This window comes from Urtica dioica, chromosome 6 (genome assembly GCF_054948205.1).
Source record: "Urtica dioica subsp. dioica isolate 48M chromosome 6, U.dioica_male_clone48M_v1_H2, whole genome shotgun sequence".
Taxonomy (NCBI): domain Eukaryota; kingdom Viridiplantae; phylum Streptophyta; class Magnoliopsida; order Rosales; family Urticaceae; genus Urtica; species Urtica dioica.
In genome coordinates this window covers 7,727,532-7,745,543 of record NC_142761.1, presented here as the reverse complement: position 1 = coordinate 7,745,543, position 18,012 = coordinate 7,727,532, and the positions used below count along the sequence as shown (strand labels likewise).

Sequence of the window (18,012 nt, the reverse complement as noted above, 5' to 3'; positions counted from 1 at the left end):
TAATTTATTAACATGTCAAAAAATTATTACTTATTTAAAAGTGTGGAAATTACTCGATCCATCTCAGTATAATTATTTTTAGAAGACCTCGTTTTTTATTTATATTTTATTAATGTCTTATTTTAGTATGAAGATATCTCATTATTTTATAGTTTTATCTTTAAATTATAGTATCATGAAACTTATTTAATAATCTTTACGGTTTCATTTTTATTTTAGTTTTATTAGTAGTTTATAGTTTCAGCAACATTATGTTAAAATAAAAAAAAAATTTAAGATAGTGAGGATTTATATAAAAGGCAATATGACCTTTTATAAAGTTATAGGTATTAATTTGCACAAACTAAGCCACTAAAAGCTATGACAATTAAGAAATAGCCACATAGTTTTAAATAACTAGCCAATTTGAATATAATTAAAAGCAGTTTCTTTAAAATCGAATTACTTTTTTTCTCCTCTCATTTTTTCGTCTTTTATTTTATTTTATTTTTTTCTGAAAAAATAATTGATTTCCTGTTTTTTTAAAAAAATAATGCATACTCTTGCCCATTTTATTGAATATATGTGCAGATTTTGAAAGCTGCAAATATATGGTCTTAGAATCAGTTATCAATTACCAGATTTTCCTATTGTATAGGCACTTAATATTGTGCAGATCTATCTTGTGAAACCCCAAAATAATACTTTTAGCTTATTTATTAGAATTTATAAATTTATGTCTTTAAAAAAAACAAAAAACAAAAAAAAAACAAACATTAGAATATTTGGTATATATATATATATATATATATATATATATATATATATATATATATACATATGTGTATAAAGTCCACATGTAATATAGTGTGTTAATATGTTAGTTAATTTCTTTTCTGTTGATGTGTACACGTACACGTACACGTGTGAGATATATATATATGAATCAAATGTTTACTTAGTCTTTATAGAATTTCTGGAAAGAAAAGTAATATATATATATATATATATATATATATATATATATATATATATATTGAGATAATTTAAGTAATCAGATATAAATGTTGAATATATGGATACCACGTGACGTTTGTATAGGAGGCAAAGTTTTGACGTAGATTATTGTTGCTTTTACCGATTCTTTAGGAAACAATATTATTTTATTACGTTTTTTTTTTAAATCAATGTTTTAGAGAGCAGCTAGGTTTTAAACCCCACTTTCGTCTCTTCCTATTCTTCCCTGACGATATCTCACGCCCTTTTCCCTTCTCTCCCTCTCCCTCACATTTCCTTTTCATAAAAACCCTAGCCACCAAGCATTTTTTTTAGATCTATCTTTTTGGAGTCTAAAACTCTTAGGAAGCACTTTTTCATCCTCTCTATTAAGGTATTTCGTGTTCCATCACTAGATTATACTAGAATATTATCATTCTTCTCTCTTTTTATAAGCAAACTATTTTTTTAAGTGGTTTCTGGTTCGGATTCAGAGAAAACCGATTTTAATACGCTTACTACGGTTTTGATATTGATTATTATGCGTTGATTCTATTTGGAAACACTAGTTTAAGATGTCTTCTTTTTAAATCTGCAATCGAAAAATATTTTCAGGCTGTACATAATATTTTATGAATTTATTAGTGCGCGTACCAGTTTTACAGTTTTGATCAAATTTTAGAAATCGTTTTTCAGACGCTTAGTGTGAATTGCTCGTTAATTATTTTTATTCAAAAGTTTTTGCAATGGTTAGAAATATGAGTCGTTTTTCTAAATATGTAATTTATTTTAAGTTTCAATCAAAAAGTTTTACGGTATAAGAATTTTGGAAACGATGCGCAGATTGATTTTTTACAAGTTCTTTTTTTTAGCCAAATTGTTGCATCTTATTTTATTTTTAATAAACAGCTAAAAATTTATTTTGGCCGTGATGCCTTTACAAAAAGTGCTCAAAATTATATTTTATACGTACTAGAATTTTTTACAAAAGTTTTTCCAGAGTTTTAGTTTTCCCCGAAACCCTAATAGGCAAGGGTATTTTAGTATTTTCACGTCGGATCTCATTTCTGAAAATTTTCAGAAACTAAGTCATGTATCAAATCCTTTTCTTACCTGATAAGTAACAGTTAATCTTTTCTGTTTAGGTTCCGAGTCGTTAAGGGCATCATTTTCCTTCGACGATCTTCGATTGTAATTCCGATATCTAGGTGAGAATAATCTCACTGCAACACGGATTAGTAAAAAAAATACTAAGTATTATGTGATATGAAGTATTTATGTATTGTGTGATTTTTTGTGTGTGTGTTTGTTCGGAATGTGCTTGGTATGATATGATATGACGACATGTGAGGTTATGTTATTATCTTATGCTGTGTATTAGAATAACTATAACACGTCCACTACTACAAACAGGGGATTCCACAACGGTACAGTACCGTTGTGGAATGATTCCACAACGGTTCTGTACCGTTGTGGAATCCTCCATTGTGTAATGATTCCACAACAGTACTCGTACCGTTGTGGAATCTTAGGGATTCCACAACGGTAAAGTACCGTTGTGGAAAAATTTAATAGATTTAAACATCGCGCCGCGGCAACGTGTATAGTTTGCCGCGGCGAATCTTTCCACAACGCTACAATTGTACCGTTGTGTAAAGTTTCGCCGCGGCGAAATTGTACCTGAGAGCTATTTTCGTAGTTTTCTAATTAAAAAACCTGAAATAAAATTATATATCCAAAACAAAATATTCATAACATCCAAAACCAAATATATATAAAAAGAAACATCCAAATAAACAAATATCTATATCATCCAAAATCAAACTAATATTCACATTCTATAAAAGTTTGTACGTAAAATACCCACTCTTCTCGAAATTTTTCTAAGTTATCCGGTGTATATGACTTCTTCAATTGTGCGTAAACTTTGATTGACTGTTACTTCAGACTCCTTGGTTGTCAAGCTTGAAATCCGAAAAAAAAATCCTTATACGCACAACAACTGTGAAACCCCACAATTTCAAAATATTTATGAAGTTTTGTTACTGATTTTTTTTATCCAAGTTTTTATGATGCTTATTGTGTGTGTGTATATATATATATAGATATATATATATATATATATATATATATTTATTTATACATATATGTGTATATATGAAAAGTGATGAAAGATATTTATTAATACTCGTTTTGCTTTTTGAATACGTAAAAACTATATATATATATATATATATATATATATGTATATATATATGTCAGTGTTTTATATATATGTAATTAAATTATATAAGTATACAAAATGTGTTTGGTTGGGTTACGCAACCTATGACTTTTCTTAAAAAAAAAAAATTAAAAAGAATATGATATATATATATATATATATATATGCGCACATTTTATCTGATTGCGTAAAAAGTAATTGGTATCATACATGAAAAGTAACGAATTTTTCTTAATGATTTTCTTCTAGAAGTATCACATCAGGGTTTGTTTTTTTTTCCTCTCCTTGCGCGTATCTTGTTGACGAAAAGTAGGATTAGTTAGGGTTTGTTTCAAAAACCTTATATATATATAAACAACTTTATTTGTTTTTTTTTTCTCTCTTCTACACGCTGTTTTTTTTTCTTCTTCTTCTTCAGAATCTCCCCAGCCCTCTCACCCACGTTTTCTCTCCCCTTTCCTCTCTATCCCTCCTTCTTTTCCAAAATAAAAATAAAAACCCTAATCACCAAATAGTCACCTTAATCTCTAAGTTTTGGTTCAAGAAGTGTTAGTGAGTTTTTTCAATCTCTTTTAAGGTATTTTTTATTTATGCTCAGTTCATACTATTCCTTAATTTTTTTTTTATGCTTTTATTTCGTTTTTCATAAGAAAAAAAACTAGGTTTAATATTTCATGTTTAGAAATCAATTTTAAGCAGTGTCGAAATGACACGTTTTAAAATAGCTACATACGGTTATTGAATCTAATTGTTTTACAGAATCTACTTTCACATGTTATTTAATTGTGGTTTAAATTTCAGAAGTTTTCGAGTTATCAATATTATTTTATGAATTAACTACGATCAGTGCGCAGACTTGTTTTTACCCCGATTCTTTTTACAAAACAACGTCTTGTTTATACATCTACAAAATTCTTTTTGATCTAATTTTTATTCACGGCCTACTTCTATATGTTAATGGTTTTTACTCCAAATTTTAGAATTTTTGGATGCCCACAGAATTCAATAGGGATAATTTCCAAACGGTGCGCAGAATCGTTCCAAAACAGTTTTTGTTTTTAAAAAGACTAAATATTGCTTTCTTATACTTTTTTATTTTTTTATTAAATAATCTGAGCATATTTTGTATATGCCTCTGAAATATGAAGTGTTCCAAATATTATTTCGCTTTTACAGTAATTTTTATAGATTTATTTTTCAAAAAAATATTTTATCGACCCCAAGGGTATTTTCGTAATTTTACACCTTCAGCCGAAATTTTGATATTTCTAGAACCTGAGTTGTCTCTAGAACTTCTTCTAAAGAAGCTTAATAATTTTTTTCCATCGATTAGGTTCCGAGCCGCGTAGCTTTTCCGACCCGTCTAGTTTTCCCGAGCCGTCCTCGACCAACGGTCGTAATTTCCGAAGCGAAGGTGAGAATAATCTCACTGCAACACGGATTAGTTAAAAAAATCTACTAAGTATTATGTGATATGAAGTATTTATGTATTGTGTGAATTTTTGTGTGTGTGTTTTGTTCAGAATGTGCTTGGTATGTATGATATGACGATATGTACGAGTTTATGTTATTATCTTATGCTGTGCATTAGAATATCTATAACACGTCTTATCTTTCTAGCTATGTTATCATGTATGTTTTTATCTTATGTCGCTCATGCTTTTAACGTAATAAATACGATTAATAAGTTAAGTAAGCAAGAGAGTCGTACCCCCTCGAACTACGGGGGTAACTAGAGGAATTTCACGAGCCGAACTACGGGCTCACATAGAGAGTTCCTCATATGTTTATGTATGTGACGGGGCGTTCCATGGGAGGTCGCAGCCCCATGGTTCGTTACCAAAGTGTATACTGAAATCGGTACGGCTACTCTAGGGGACCCCCGAACTAAAATACGATAGAATTTTAATAGGGTATCTCATGTCACGATTAAATTTTAAAGTACTAATAACCGGTTCATGCATTTTATTTTATTGCTTATGTTTTGTGAGTTATAGTTATTCTCGCTGAGCGTTAGCTCACTCTATGTATATACGTCCGTGTTGTAGGTAAACAACATATGAACAAGTGAGGAGGGTGGATCAGCGGCGGCGATAGCGAGAGGGTTGGGTTATGGTTGCCGTTTTCGAAAATAAAAGACTTCCGCGTTGGTTTCAGTTTTTTCAATAATCCAAACCCAAGATTTTATTGTTCATGGTTTAAGTTATGTTTTTCAATTTCGTTAAAGGTTACGACTTTATTTATGATATTTATTTTACGATGGTATTTTGTTGGTTTTATATTTCCGTTATGCAACTTCGACTTTTTGGTTGTTTTCGTTCATCAAGTTTTAAATGAAAATTTATTTTTTTTAGGTTATGAGTTTTCAAACTTGATATTTTAAGTTATGTTTAAAAAAAATTTTACCCCAAATTTTCTTAAGTTTTAAAAAGTAAGATAAGTAAGACTGTCTGAAAAGTCGGGTCGTAACAACAACAAAAAACATTAGAAAACAAATATTCGTGTAAATGAAATACTTCAAATAACATGTAATTAATTTACCTTTTTTATCCACTTCCTTGGTTGTAGTAGACATAATCTATGAAAAAACAAAATTAAACATAATCACAATTCAAACCAATTCCAATACAAACTCAAACTGAAATTCAATTTCAATTCAAACTAATTCCGACATAAACTTAAACCGAAATTCAATTTCAATTCGAAACAATTCCAACACAAACTAAAACCGAAATTCAATCTAATATTCTAACTCAATTCCAACTCAAACTCAAGGTAATCAAATATTCTAACTCAAATCCAACATAAACTCAAAACAAAATTCAATTTCACACTTATTTTCTACATAAATATCAAATTCAATATTCAATATCTATATAATTTAGACACAAATAAACAATTATAGCCTAATTTCAACATAAAAATACAAATTAAATAAAAAAAATACTTACCTGGAGTGAAGACGACGAGCATGGGGCGTGATGGGTCAATGAAGTTGTCGGAGATGTGGGTTGTGGTCGGAGGCAAGGTTTTTGTTATTGTCTACTACAACAACAAAAAACATTAGAAAACAAATATTCGTGTAAATGAAATACTTCAAATAACATGTAATTAATAATTTACCTTTTTTATCCACTTCCTTGGTTGTAGTAGACATAATCTATGAAAAAACAAAATTAAACATAATCTCAATTCAAACCAATTCCAATACAAACTCAAACCGAAATTCAATTTTAATTCAAACTAATTCCGACATAAACTTAAACCGAAATTCAATTTCAATTCAAAACAATTCCAACACAAACTAAAACCGAAATTCAATCTAATATTCTAACTCAATTCCAACTCAAACTCAAGGTAATCAAATATTCTAACTCAAATCCAACATAAACTCAAACCAAAATTCAATTTCACACTTATTTTCTACATAAATATCAAATTCAATATTCAATATCTATATAATTTAGACACAAATAAACAATTCTAACCTAATTTCAACATAAAAATACGAATTAAATAAAAAAAATACTTACCCGGAGTGAAGACGACGAGCATGGGGCTTGGTGAGTCAATGAAGTTGTCGGAGATGTGGGTTGTGGTCGGAGGCAAGGTTTGTGGGTTTGTGTTGGGGTGGGTCGGAATGCTTGGTGGGTTTGTGAAGAGTGGGTTTGGTGGGTTTGGAAGAAGGAGAGGCGGAGAAGAAGAAGGAGGGCGGAGAAGAAGAAGGGGGCGGAGAAGAAAATGAGGACGGGGGAGAAGAAATGGGCGGAGAAGAAAAAGGAGGGCGGGGAAGAAGAAGAAGGGCGGAGAAGAAGGAGAGGGTTACGGGGAAGAAGAAGGGTGGGGAAGAAAAACAGGTGAGAAGAAGAGAAGGGCGGAGGAAGAAGAGAGAATGGAGGAGAAGAAGAAGAAAGAAGAGAGAAAGAGGGCGGCGACGGCGGCGGAGGAAGAAAGAGGGGCGGCGAGTGGGCGTGGGTTGGAGAGAGAGAGAGAGAGATAGTGGGTTTTGGTCGGGGAGAGAGAGAGAAGAAGAAGAGAATGAAATTTATGAAAAAAAATCGAGAGGGAAGTTTTTAAGTTCCAGTCTGCGACATCTCGCCGCAGCCAAATATATACGTGGCCGCGGCGAAATGTTTCCACAACGGATTATTGTACCGTTGTGGAAACATTTCTCCGCGGCCAAGGCTTAAGCACGCCGCGGCGAAATGTTTGGTTTTACAGTTCTCCCACAACGGTACACTGTACCGTTGTGGAAGCATTTGGCCGCGGCGACTTGATGCCTTGGCCGCGGCGAGATCCAACAACGGGTCACTGTACCATTGTGGAATGTCCGGGATTCCACAACGGTACAACTGTACCGTTGTGGAAGCACAACGGTACAACTATACCGTTGTTGAAGCATATAGATTCCACAACGGTATTGTGTTCCGTTGTGGAATATCCGTTGTGTAATCCAACATTTGTAGTAGTGGTCTTATCTTTCTAGCTATGTTCTCATGTATGTTTTTATCTTATGTCGCTCATGCTTTTAACGTAATAAACACGATTAATAAGTTAAGTAAGCAAGAGAGTCGTACTGCCTCGAACTACAGAGGTAACTAGAGGAATTTCTCGAGCCGAACTACGGGCTCACATAGAGAGTTCCTCATATGTTTATGTATGTGACGTGGCGTTCTATGGGAGGTCGCAGCCCCATAGTTCGTTACCAAAGTGTACACTGAAATCGGTACGGCTACTCTAGGGGACCCCCGAACTAAAATACGATAGACTTTTAATAGGGTATCTCATGTCACAGTTAAAATTTAAAGTAATAATAATCGGTTCATGCATTTTTATTTTACTGCTTATGTTTTGTGAGTTATAGTTATTCTCGCTGAGCATTAGCTCACTCTATGTATATACGTCCGTGTTGTAGGTAATCAACATATGAACAAGTGAGGAGGGTGGATCAGCGGCGGCGATAGCGAGAGGGTTGGGTTATGGTTGCCGTTTTCGAAAATAAAAGACTTCCGCTTTGCTTTCAGTTTTTCAATAATCCAAACCCAAGGTTTTATTGTTCATGGTTTAAGTTATGTTTTTCAATTTCGTTAAAGGTTACGACTTTATTTATGGTATTTATTTTACGATGGTATTTTGTTGGTTTTAAATTCCATTATGCAACTTCAACTTTTTGGTTGTTTTCGTTCATCAAGTTTAAATGAAAATTTATTTTTAGGTTACGAGTTTTCAAACTTTATATTTTAAGTTATGTTTAAAAAAAAATTTACCTCAAATTTTCTTAAGTTTCAAAAAGTACGATAAGTAAGACGGTCCGAAAAGTCGGGTCGTCACAGTTGGTATCAGAGCAACGAACCTACGACCCCTTCGCTATCGATCGCACGGATGCCCCCCCTACTCAAGTAAGTTAGTTTTGTTTTATTTTTGTACCTTTAGTTTATTTTTTTTCTTACCCCTCTTATTAGATGGATGATGAAGTAACAAAGCACGTGATCGCGGAAACTCGATGCCGCAATGACGATAGCAACCTCCGGATGAAATTCCTAGAGACGAAACCTCCAGTTCTTAGTAGCGAGGTGACAGATATCATTGGCACGCGGGAATGGTGTAACAACATGGACATTCGTTTTAAAGTGTTGCAAGTTCGGGAACCTCTACAGTTATCTTTTGCGCAACTACAAGTACAAGGGAGAGTATTGGAGTACTGGAAAAGGAAGGTTGAGGAGCATCCCCAAATCGTTTGGGAATACATGAAGGACGGGGTCATACGAAACTTCACCGCTCAAGGATGAAAGAAAAAATTGGAGAGAAAACGTTACCGTCAAATCTCGAGTTCATGGAAGATGAAGGATGGGGAGACGGCAAGGGAGTACTACAACCGTTCCTCCGACATGTTCCATCGCTGTCCTTTTCATCTCGATGATGATGAGGCTATTAGTGTTTACTGGAATGGGCTCTCCGAGTTTGAAAAGCAACGAGGGAAGTATCGCACCAATGAACCTGCGCCTGGATTAACCTACGAAGATTTCTTGAGGCACATGAAGCACTACATGGAGCTGGCCGACGATGACGACTTGCCACTAGGGAACGATACTAGTATGGACCCTGTCGAATCTGAATCAGAGGAAGATCCTAGTGAAGACGATCCAGAAGAAGACTAAGTCTTCGTATTGATTTAAACCATCACTCTTCTTTCCTCATCTCTTTCCCGAAGTCTAAAGCACTCGTTATTTATTTATTTTTGTGAGGTTTTGGTTTTATTTTTTTTGGCTTTGAGTATCACTTTCAGTTTTGGATTATATGTTTAAGTTACTTAATATGGAAAGCACAATTATCTTATTAGTTTCATAAAGTTCCTTGTATGAGGGTGTTTTGCATGTTAAGTATTTTCTATAATCAATCCTAATAGTTATAGTAGGCAAAAACCCTAATCGCGAAAATGTCTTCGAAAATCTTAAATCGAAAACTTTCAAGCTGCTCGTGGACAAGGCAGAGGTAGGCCACGAGGCCGAGGTAGGGGAAGAGGCAGAGTTGCCGCTGATGTCCCAATGCAAGATGTTCATCATGCCGCTCCGTTTCCCGCACAATAAGGAGCAGCAGTGAATCCCGACGGTCCAGCCCCTGCACCTCAGCCAGCGGCCCATCCAGATCTTGCAGTACTCGTTACTGCATTGGTGCAACGTATCGAAGCCCAAGAAGTGGAGATACAAGAGTTGAGGAACCATCTTCCCCAAGTCAATGGAAATGTGGATGAGGATCAACAAGCACCACCAGCACCTCCCTATAATGTATCTCAGATGGGACAAGTTGCTGTGGCTTATGATCTGTTCGAAAGGTTCAGGAGGATGAGAGCTCCAGATTTTGAAGGATCGACTAATCCTTTAGTGGCTGATGAGTGGATGTCAGAGATGAAGAAGATCTTCAACTTCATGAATATCTCGGAAATTGAGAAAGTCGTATGCGCGTCTTTTGTTCTGAAGAAGGATGCACGATACTGGTGGGAGACAGTGGCTGCTAGAAGAGACACACGCGCTATGTCTTGGGAAGACTTCATTGAGGAGTTCAACAGTAAGTATTTCAACATGCGAGCGATGAACACTCAGCAGAAGGAGTTTGCGGAGCTAAAGCAAGGGACGATGACTGTGACTGAAGCTGTTAGTAAGTTCAATCAATTGGCCAGACTGTGTCCTCACTTGGTTCCAACAGAGACAGAAAGAGTTAGGAGGATGATGGGAATGTTCCGACCGGAATTGGCCTTAGCCATTAATAGTGGAAGTCAGCCACCTACCACAGTCGCCGACTGCCTCGAGCGTGCCATGCGAGCTGAATATCACTTGATCCAAGTAAAGGAGGAACGAGTTCAGTTTTACAAGTCTCGAAAAGAGGAGAAAGGTCAAAGCAGAGGACCCGACAATAGGAAGCCAAACCAATAAGTAAATCCCCAGCCTAACCATAACCGTCAAGGCTTCAAGGCACAACCCCAATGGAATGGGAATGGAAAGAAGAGAAACCATCCTGGAAATGGTGGCAACGCCAACAACAAGGTCAAGGCAGAGGGAACGACCTTTCCAGTATGCAAGACTTGTGGGAAGATGCATCCTGGAGAGTGCCAGAAGGGAACCATGACCTGTTTCAAGTGTGGTCAGCCTGGTCACTTTCTCAAGGATTGTCCAAAATCAATCTCCTCTCAGAATGGACAATATCAGCAACACAACCCGAATGGACGACTTAACTTCATGCAAGCTGCCATCGAAGGGCCACAGATTTCCCAAGTTCGTTTAGAAGCACCTCCAACTACCCAAATTCCACCACCACAACAAGCCCGCATCTACGCTTACACCAACGCCGATGCTCTAGCCAGCTCTTTGAATGTGGTAGCAGGCCAGCTTCATATAGCTCATTTTGACGCTTTAGTATTGTTTGACTCTGGTGCTACGCATTATTTTATTTCGTTAGAACTGGCTAGAAAATTAGGCGATGGTGTAGTGAAAACTAGGAAGGTTTTCAGGACGGCATTACCGTCTGGTGATGTGCTATTATCAGAGTACTGTTTAAAAAGAGTACCGGGTAATAATTGCTGGTCATGAGTTAAGGATCGATTTCATTGTCTTAGAAATGAAAGACTTTGATGCTATCTTGGGTATGGACTTCTTAGGCGAGAACAATGCAATGATCGATTGTCATCGTAAAATAGTAATCTTCAAACCGGTAACGGGAAGAGGGTTCACCTTTGAAGGAAGGCCACTCAAGAAACCAAAGATGTTGGTGTCGGCATTACAAGCTAGAAGATTGATGAGTAAAGGGTGTTATGGATTTTTAGCGTCAGTAGTGGACAAGACTAAGGATGTAGAAGCAACTTCAAACGACGTGCCCGTGGTGAGAGATTTTGTTGATGTTTTCCCCGAGGATTTACCAGGCCTAGCCCCAGAGCTTGAGATTTCTTTTGGGATTGAATTACTACCTGGTACCGGACCGATCTCTAAGTCACCCTATCGAATGGCACCAGCCGAACTCAAGGAACTACAAACACAACTTCAAGAGTTGTTGGATAAAGGATTCATTCGCCCAAGTCATTCACCATGGGGAGCACCGGTTTTATTCGTGAAGAAGAAAGATGGATCTTTCCGTATGTGCATCGACTACAGAGAGCTTAACAAGGTCACCGTCAAGAACAAGTATCCGCTTCCTAGGATTGATGACTTGTTTGACCAACTCAAGGGAGCAAAAGTATTTTCGAAGATAGACTTGCGATCTGGGTATCATCAATTGCAAGTCAAGGAAGACGACATTCCAAAGATGGCATTCCGTACCCGCTACGGTCATTACGAGTTCACGGCCATGCCGTTTGGACTTACTAATGCACCTGCAGCATTCATGGATATGATGAATAAGATCTTTAGCGACGTCTTGGATAAATTTGTAATAGTCTTCATTGATGACATTCTGATTTACTCTAAGAGTGTCGAAGATCACGAAGAGCACCTGCGAGTTGCACTACAGACTTTGAGACGACATCAGCTATATGCCAAATTCTGGAAGTGAGAATTTTGGCTCGATAAAGTGCATTTCCTTGGTCACGTTGTTTCTAAGGATGGGATCTCCGTTGATCCTTCCAAGATAGAATCCGTCAATGATTGGAAACCGCTTCGAAGTGTGACAGAGATCAGGAGTTTTCTCGGTTTAGCGGGCTACTATAGAAGATTTGTTGAAGGGTTTTCTACATTAGCTGCTCCACTCACCGCCCTCACAAAGAAAGATAAGAAGTATGAGTGGACTGAGAAATGTGAAGAAAGTTTTCGCGAGTTGAAAAGAAGACTCACCACCGCGCCAATACTTATAGTCCCTGAAAGTGGAGAACCTTTGTCTATTTACAGCGATGCGTCAAAGACAGGTCTTGGTGATGTGTTAATGCAAAACGGCAAAGTAGCTATGTTATCATGTATGTTTTTATCTTATGTCGCTCATGCTTTTAACGTAATAAACACGATTAATAAGTTAAGTAAGTAAGAGAGTCGTACCGCCTCGAACTACGGAGGTAACTAGAGGAATTTCTCGAGCCGAACTACGGGCTCACATAGAGAGTTCCTCATATGTTTATGTATGTGACGGGGCGTTCTATGGGAGGTCGCAGCCCCATGGTTCGTTACCAAAGTGTACACTGAAATCGGTACGGCTACTCTAGGGGACCCCCGAACTAAAATACGATAGACTTTTAATAGGGTATCTCATGTCACAGTTAAAATTTAAAGTAATAATAACCGGTTCATGCATTTTTATTTTATTGCTTATGTTTTGTGAGTAATAGTTATTTTCGCTGAGCGTTAGCTCACTCTATGTATACATGTCCGTGTTGTAGGTAATCAACATATGAACAAGTGAGGAGGGTGGATCAGCGGCGGCGATAGCGAGAGGGTTGAGTTATGGTTGCCGTTTTCGAAAATAAAAGACTTCCGCTTTGCTTTCAGTTTTTCAATAATCCAAACCCAAGGTTTTATTGTTCATGGTTTAAGTTATGTTTTTCAATTTCGTTAAAGGTTACGACTTTATTTATGTTATTTATTTTACGATGGTATTTTGTTGGTTTTAAATTTTCATTATGCAACTTCAACTTTTCGGTTGTTTTCGTTCATCAAGTTTAAATGAAAATTTATTTTTAGGTTACGAGTTTTCAAACTTTATATTTTAAGTTATGTTTTAAAAAAAAAAATTTACCTCAAATTTTCTTAAGTTTCAAAAAGTACGATAAGTAAGACGGTCCGAAAAGTCGGGTCGTCACATATCTTATTTTTTTTAAAAATACGTATCTCCAATAAAGGCAATCAGATTGAATATCGTTTTTTTTTTTTAGTTTTAAAGGCAATATCACAGCTACGTGTTTTTGTAGAAATATTAAAACAAATAATTAAGCAATTTATTTATTTAAAAAAAAAAAACAAACAATCCCTTTATTTAACAAACACAAAATTGATTTTCACAAATCACCAACATTTCAAAGTTGTGTTTATTAATTAAGAAGCCAATTTTGATAATATAATAGTATATAAATTTGAATGCCGTGTGGATTAAACAATTAGTCTGATAGCCTTTTCTATTTAATTAGTCACAAAATCTTGGATAATGAATGACTATTTGACTTCTATTAGCTATTAATTTGACGTTACTTTATTCATTTTTGTCATAATAATTTTTTATTAAAAAATTAGGAAGGGCATATTAGTCATCTTATCAATATCGGAAATGATTTTTGACACGATGCACGACTGCCACGACTACACCACCAAAAGTAATAAACACCAAAAGAACTATTTAAAATCGTCCAATTGTCACATGTTGTATGGATCGTCCAAATTCGGGATGGTGTGAAATAGCAATGCTCTATCAATATTTAATAGTCCCAATGGCTATTCATTTAAAAATTAGAAAATTATGGCTAGTTTACAATAGCGTATAATGCTCAAGTGCCCATGTGGGAAGGATATTGTTTTATGTAGATGTGGGCCATAGTTTCTGAGACACCAAAACAGAAAACTTTTATTATTGCTCAAGGCGCGCGGCCACCACAGTGGGGGTGCCTCCCATATCGACGTCGAAAGTATGAGCATTCGAAGCCAAAGGATTATTAAAACGTATGAAACATAATGAAACACGGAGTGATCTCACGGAGAGATCTTATTTGTTCAATTATATATAATTCAAAGGCGTGGATGGATGGAGGACAATCAGAGGGGCGGGGAGATGTGAGCCCCAATGGTAGTTATATAGGTTTCGCCGGTTCCATAGAAGCCAACAATGCGGCCATGTTTGATGGGAAGAGTAAAAGGCGTGCCTTGTTCTCTGCCGAACCCTTTGACTTGTCCTCTGTTGGTCGTGAATTTGAGTGACGTCACCACCTTCACACCCGCAAATGTGCCTAGGTACCCACTGATTTCAGTTATCTGTTCATCTGGGAAGTCCAGTACCATCTGAAACAATACATGTATAAGTTATAAGCAATTTTTTTTTTTTTTTTAGGTAATAATATGTCTCCCCTAGTTCTAAGTGTGGATAGTAATTATATGGTATCAACCTCTTTTTTGTCACCCCCATCGCCTCCATGCTCTCCTCCGGTGGCCGGCTTGTAGTCTTTTATGTAGGTCACAGTAATGGCGTCGATACAACTACTAGACCTTATTGTGATTTTTGTTACACCATCGAAGCTATCTCCGTCGTCCCACTGCGTCCCACTTCTTGTTCCCCATGGTCCCACCGCAACGCTTGTCCCACTTCTTGTTCCCCATCGTCCCACCGCAACGCTTTTCTAGGACATGGAAAATATACAACTAAGAATATGTGACAGATAACCAGTAACAAAGTAGTGAAAAGAAAACGCACAACTTTATTCAATTAAATTATAATTGGGTACCTTAGTCACCTCCATTTCCGTAGCCCTCTTAGAGAATATTACGGGTAAAGTAATCCCAACTCTCAAGCTAGCTTTGAAATTGGTTGAAGACCATGTTGGATAACCAGACCTGTATTTATAGAGAAATTGTAGTTCGGTACGTTCTTAATCTGTTTAACGTTCACGTATCACATGCATACAACATGTGCAATACAACTCGCTCCATTTACAACCCTACAGCTAAAACTTCCAAAAAATGTAGATATAGATTCCAACAACATTAATTTATAATGAATAAGCCTATTTTTTTCGCATTGAAATAAGGGTAATTAAGCTAAATAGCCTCTTGAAAATAAGCAATTTATTTTTAGCCCACATTTTGTTAATTAATGGTAAATAGCCATGTGGATTTATTTACATAAAAAATAGGACGAGACTACCCTTAGTTATTCCCGCCCAATTTGTATCAGTGTTATTAGGATAATCAGCTCAAAAATTTGGTCATTAATGATAGCGAAAATCGAAGAGGTAATTATAACCGTATCATGCGTTCACACTTCACATGCAACCAATCTCATTTATTGTTTTTAAGAAAAAAAAGGGCTTCTTCTTCCTCTTCCCGTCACTCTCTTTTTCTTTCTCTCTCTCTCAAAAATTTCATTTCATTTTTTTTCCTCAAAACTTCAATTGACCATATCTCTATCGTTTGAGCTCCAATTTGGGTGATTCCAAGTGTTATGAACTCGATCGTGTCGAAGAGAGGTTCAAGAAAACATCCATCATGCTTGCTAAAAATTTCGGTTCATTGTCGTGGGAGTTCGCCGGAAAAGACCTCCGCCCCAATGTTGAGTTTTCCGATCACCGGAGGGAGGTGGTGTTCACCGCCGGTATAAAATGAAGTTCATGACATGGGTAACAAAAGCCCTCATGAAATTCCTCCGATCGGTGGTCGGAGATGCTCCGTTTTGCTCGAGGTACGTTATGGAAATAAAAAGGGCTAGATCTATGTTGATGTGTTGTAATTTTGATGAAATTGACTTCGTCATGGTATTTAGAAGGTGAAAATGTGTAGGGTGGGACTAATGGCTGATTGTATGTTCTTGCTTGGTTAAGCTTTATCGTTGATTTTTTTTCTCCCGTGCTCCCTGTTTGGTCTGACGGGTTTGGATGAATTGAAGCTGTTGAATTGATTTTTGTTGGTTAAAATTGAAGGCTGAATTTCAATCGCAGGCTCTGGTTATTCGGCAAAGTCTAGGGCGTTGTGTGTCGGTGCTGAGGAAGGCGGATTTAGTTCGATTTGTTTGAGAAGCGGTTAATATTAATATTTTTCTCTCGTGCTCCCTGTTTGAATTTTCCGAGAAGAGAAGAATCTGCGTCCAAAGGTCCCGATCGATATTATGGACTCCGCGAAGAACAGTTTTTTTTTTTTTTTTTTTTTTTTTTTTTTTTTTTTTTTTACAGTATGTTCGTGTAAATATGAAGCTTATTTACAGTATATTTATTATAAATACAAAGCATATTTACAGTGTATTCACTGTAAATACAAAGCATATTTACAATATAATCGTGTAAATAAACTGAAAAAAATTCTGAAAATATTTTGGACACGAAAATTCTGGAAATTATGAATATGGAAGACAAAATAATATCAATGAATGAAGAATATATTTACAGATTTTATCCATAATGAATTGCAACGAAAATAGAAACTAATTATCTAAAGTCAACGCTGAAAATTTCCAAATACATAACAATTAATGAGCTGAAAACTTTCAAAATTTGCTCAAAATTCAAATTTCAAATTTGAAAACTTCCCTATTCGGTTTCAATATTTAATTCGAAATTTAAAAAAAAAAACTGCCTAATTAAAATAGCGTAAGGGCAAAAATGTAAAACTAATTCAATTAATAAGCTGCCACGTAAGCAAGATGACTATTTACGGGAAATTAACGAATGGTTGGCTAAAACGAAATTGCTAGTGTTTTAGATGGCTACCCAGCCAATTATTTGTTGAAATAATGAATTCAAGATGGATTAGAGAAAATAATATATAAATGCTTTTCTTCAAGATTACTCAATTAATGTTGCTGAAAGGTGCGTAATGGTATTTTTGTATAACTAACAGCCATAAAATTCAAAATAAATCTTAATTATTTTAAATATTTACCCAAAAATACGTTTTTTTAAGGAGGACATTATTACTCGATGATAAAAAAAAACACATATATACAAATATATATAAGAAGCTAAACATATATAAGAATCTATTATGCTATCACACAAATATATTCTAGAAAGTGTAATATAATTATACTTTCTATTCACTGATTGACAAAAATTATATTTGACTAACATATATGTTCCATTTCCATGATAAATTTTTTATTACAAACACAAGCATATATACAAATTAGTTCGGTACGTTCTTAATCGGTTTAAGATTCACGTATCACATGCATAAAACATGTGCAATACAACTCGCTCCATTTACAACCCTACAGCTAATACTTCCAAAAAATGTAGATATAGATTCCAACATTACATTAATTTATAATGAATAAGCCTAATTTTTTTTTTTTGCATGAAATTATGAATTCAAGATGGATTAGAGAAAATAAAATATAAATGCTTTTCTTCAAGATTACTCAATTAATGTTGCTGAAAGGTACGTAGTGATATTTTTGTATAACTAACAGCCTTAAAATTCAAAAGAAATCTTAATTATTTTAAATATTACCACAAAAATACGTTTTTGTAAGGAGGATATTATTACTCAATGATAAAAAAAACATATATACAAATATACATAAGAAGGTAAACATATATAAGAATCTATTATGCTATCACACAAATACATTCTAAAAAGTGTAATATAATTATACTTTCTATTCACTGATTGACAAAAATTATATTTCACTAACATATATGTTCCATT

The 18,012-nt window shown here is 35.3% G+C and overlaps 1 protein-coding gene across 1 annotated transcript; it reads right to left on the bottom strand.

The window, feature by feature from the left end:
• Positions 1-14,207: 14,207 nt before the first annotated feature.
• LOC149393229 (jacalin-related lectin 19-like) lies at positions 14,208-15,172 on the bottom strand. The gene is made up of 3 exons (XM_089617464.1): positions 15,099-15,172; positions 14,763-14,993; positions 14,208-14,658 (listed from the first exon to the last, which is right to left on the bottom strand). The coding sequence occupies exons 1-3, from the start codon at positions 15,111-15,113 to the stop codon at positions 14,416-14,418; spliced, it is 489 nt and encodes a 162-aa protein (XP_089473590.1). The 5' UTR covers positions 15,114-15,172; the 3' UTR covers positions 14,208-14,415.
• Between the last annotated feature and the right edge of the window lie 2,840 nt (positions 15,173-18,012).

Excerpts from the sequence above, each read along its gene's own strand:
- LOC149393229 (XM_089617464.1), bottom strand. Across the intron at positions 14,659-14,762 it reads ATGGGGGTGACAAAAAAGAG|ATGGTACTGGACTTCCCAGA; the intron begins GTTGATACCATA and ends GTATTGTTTCAG.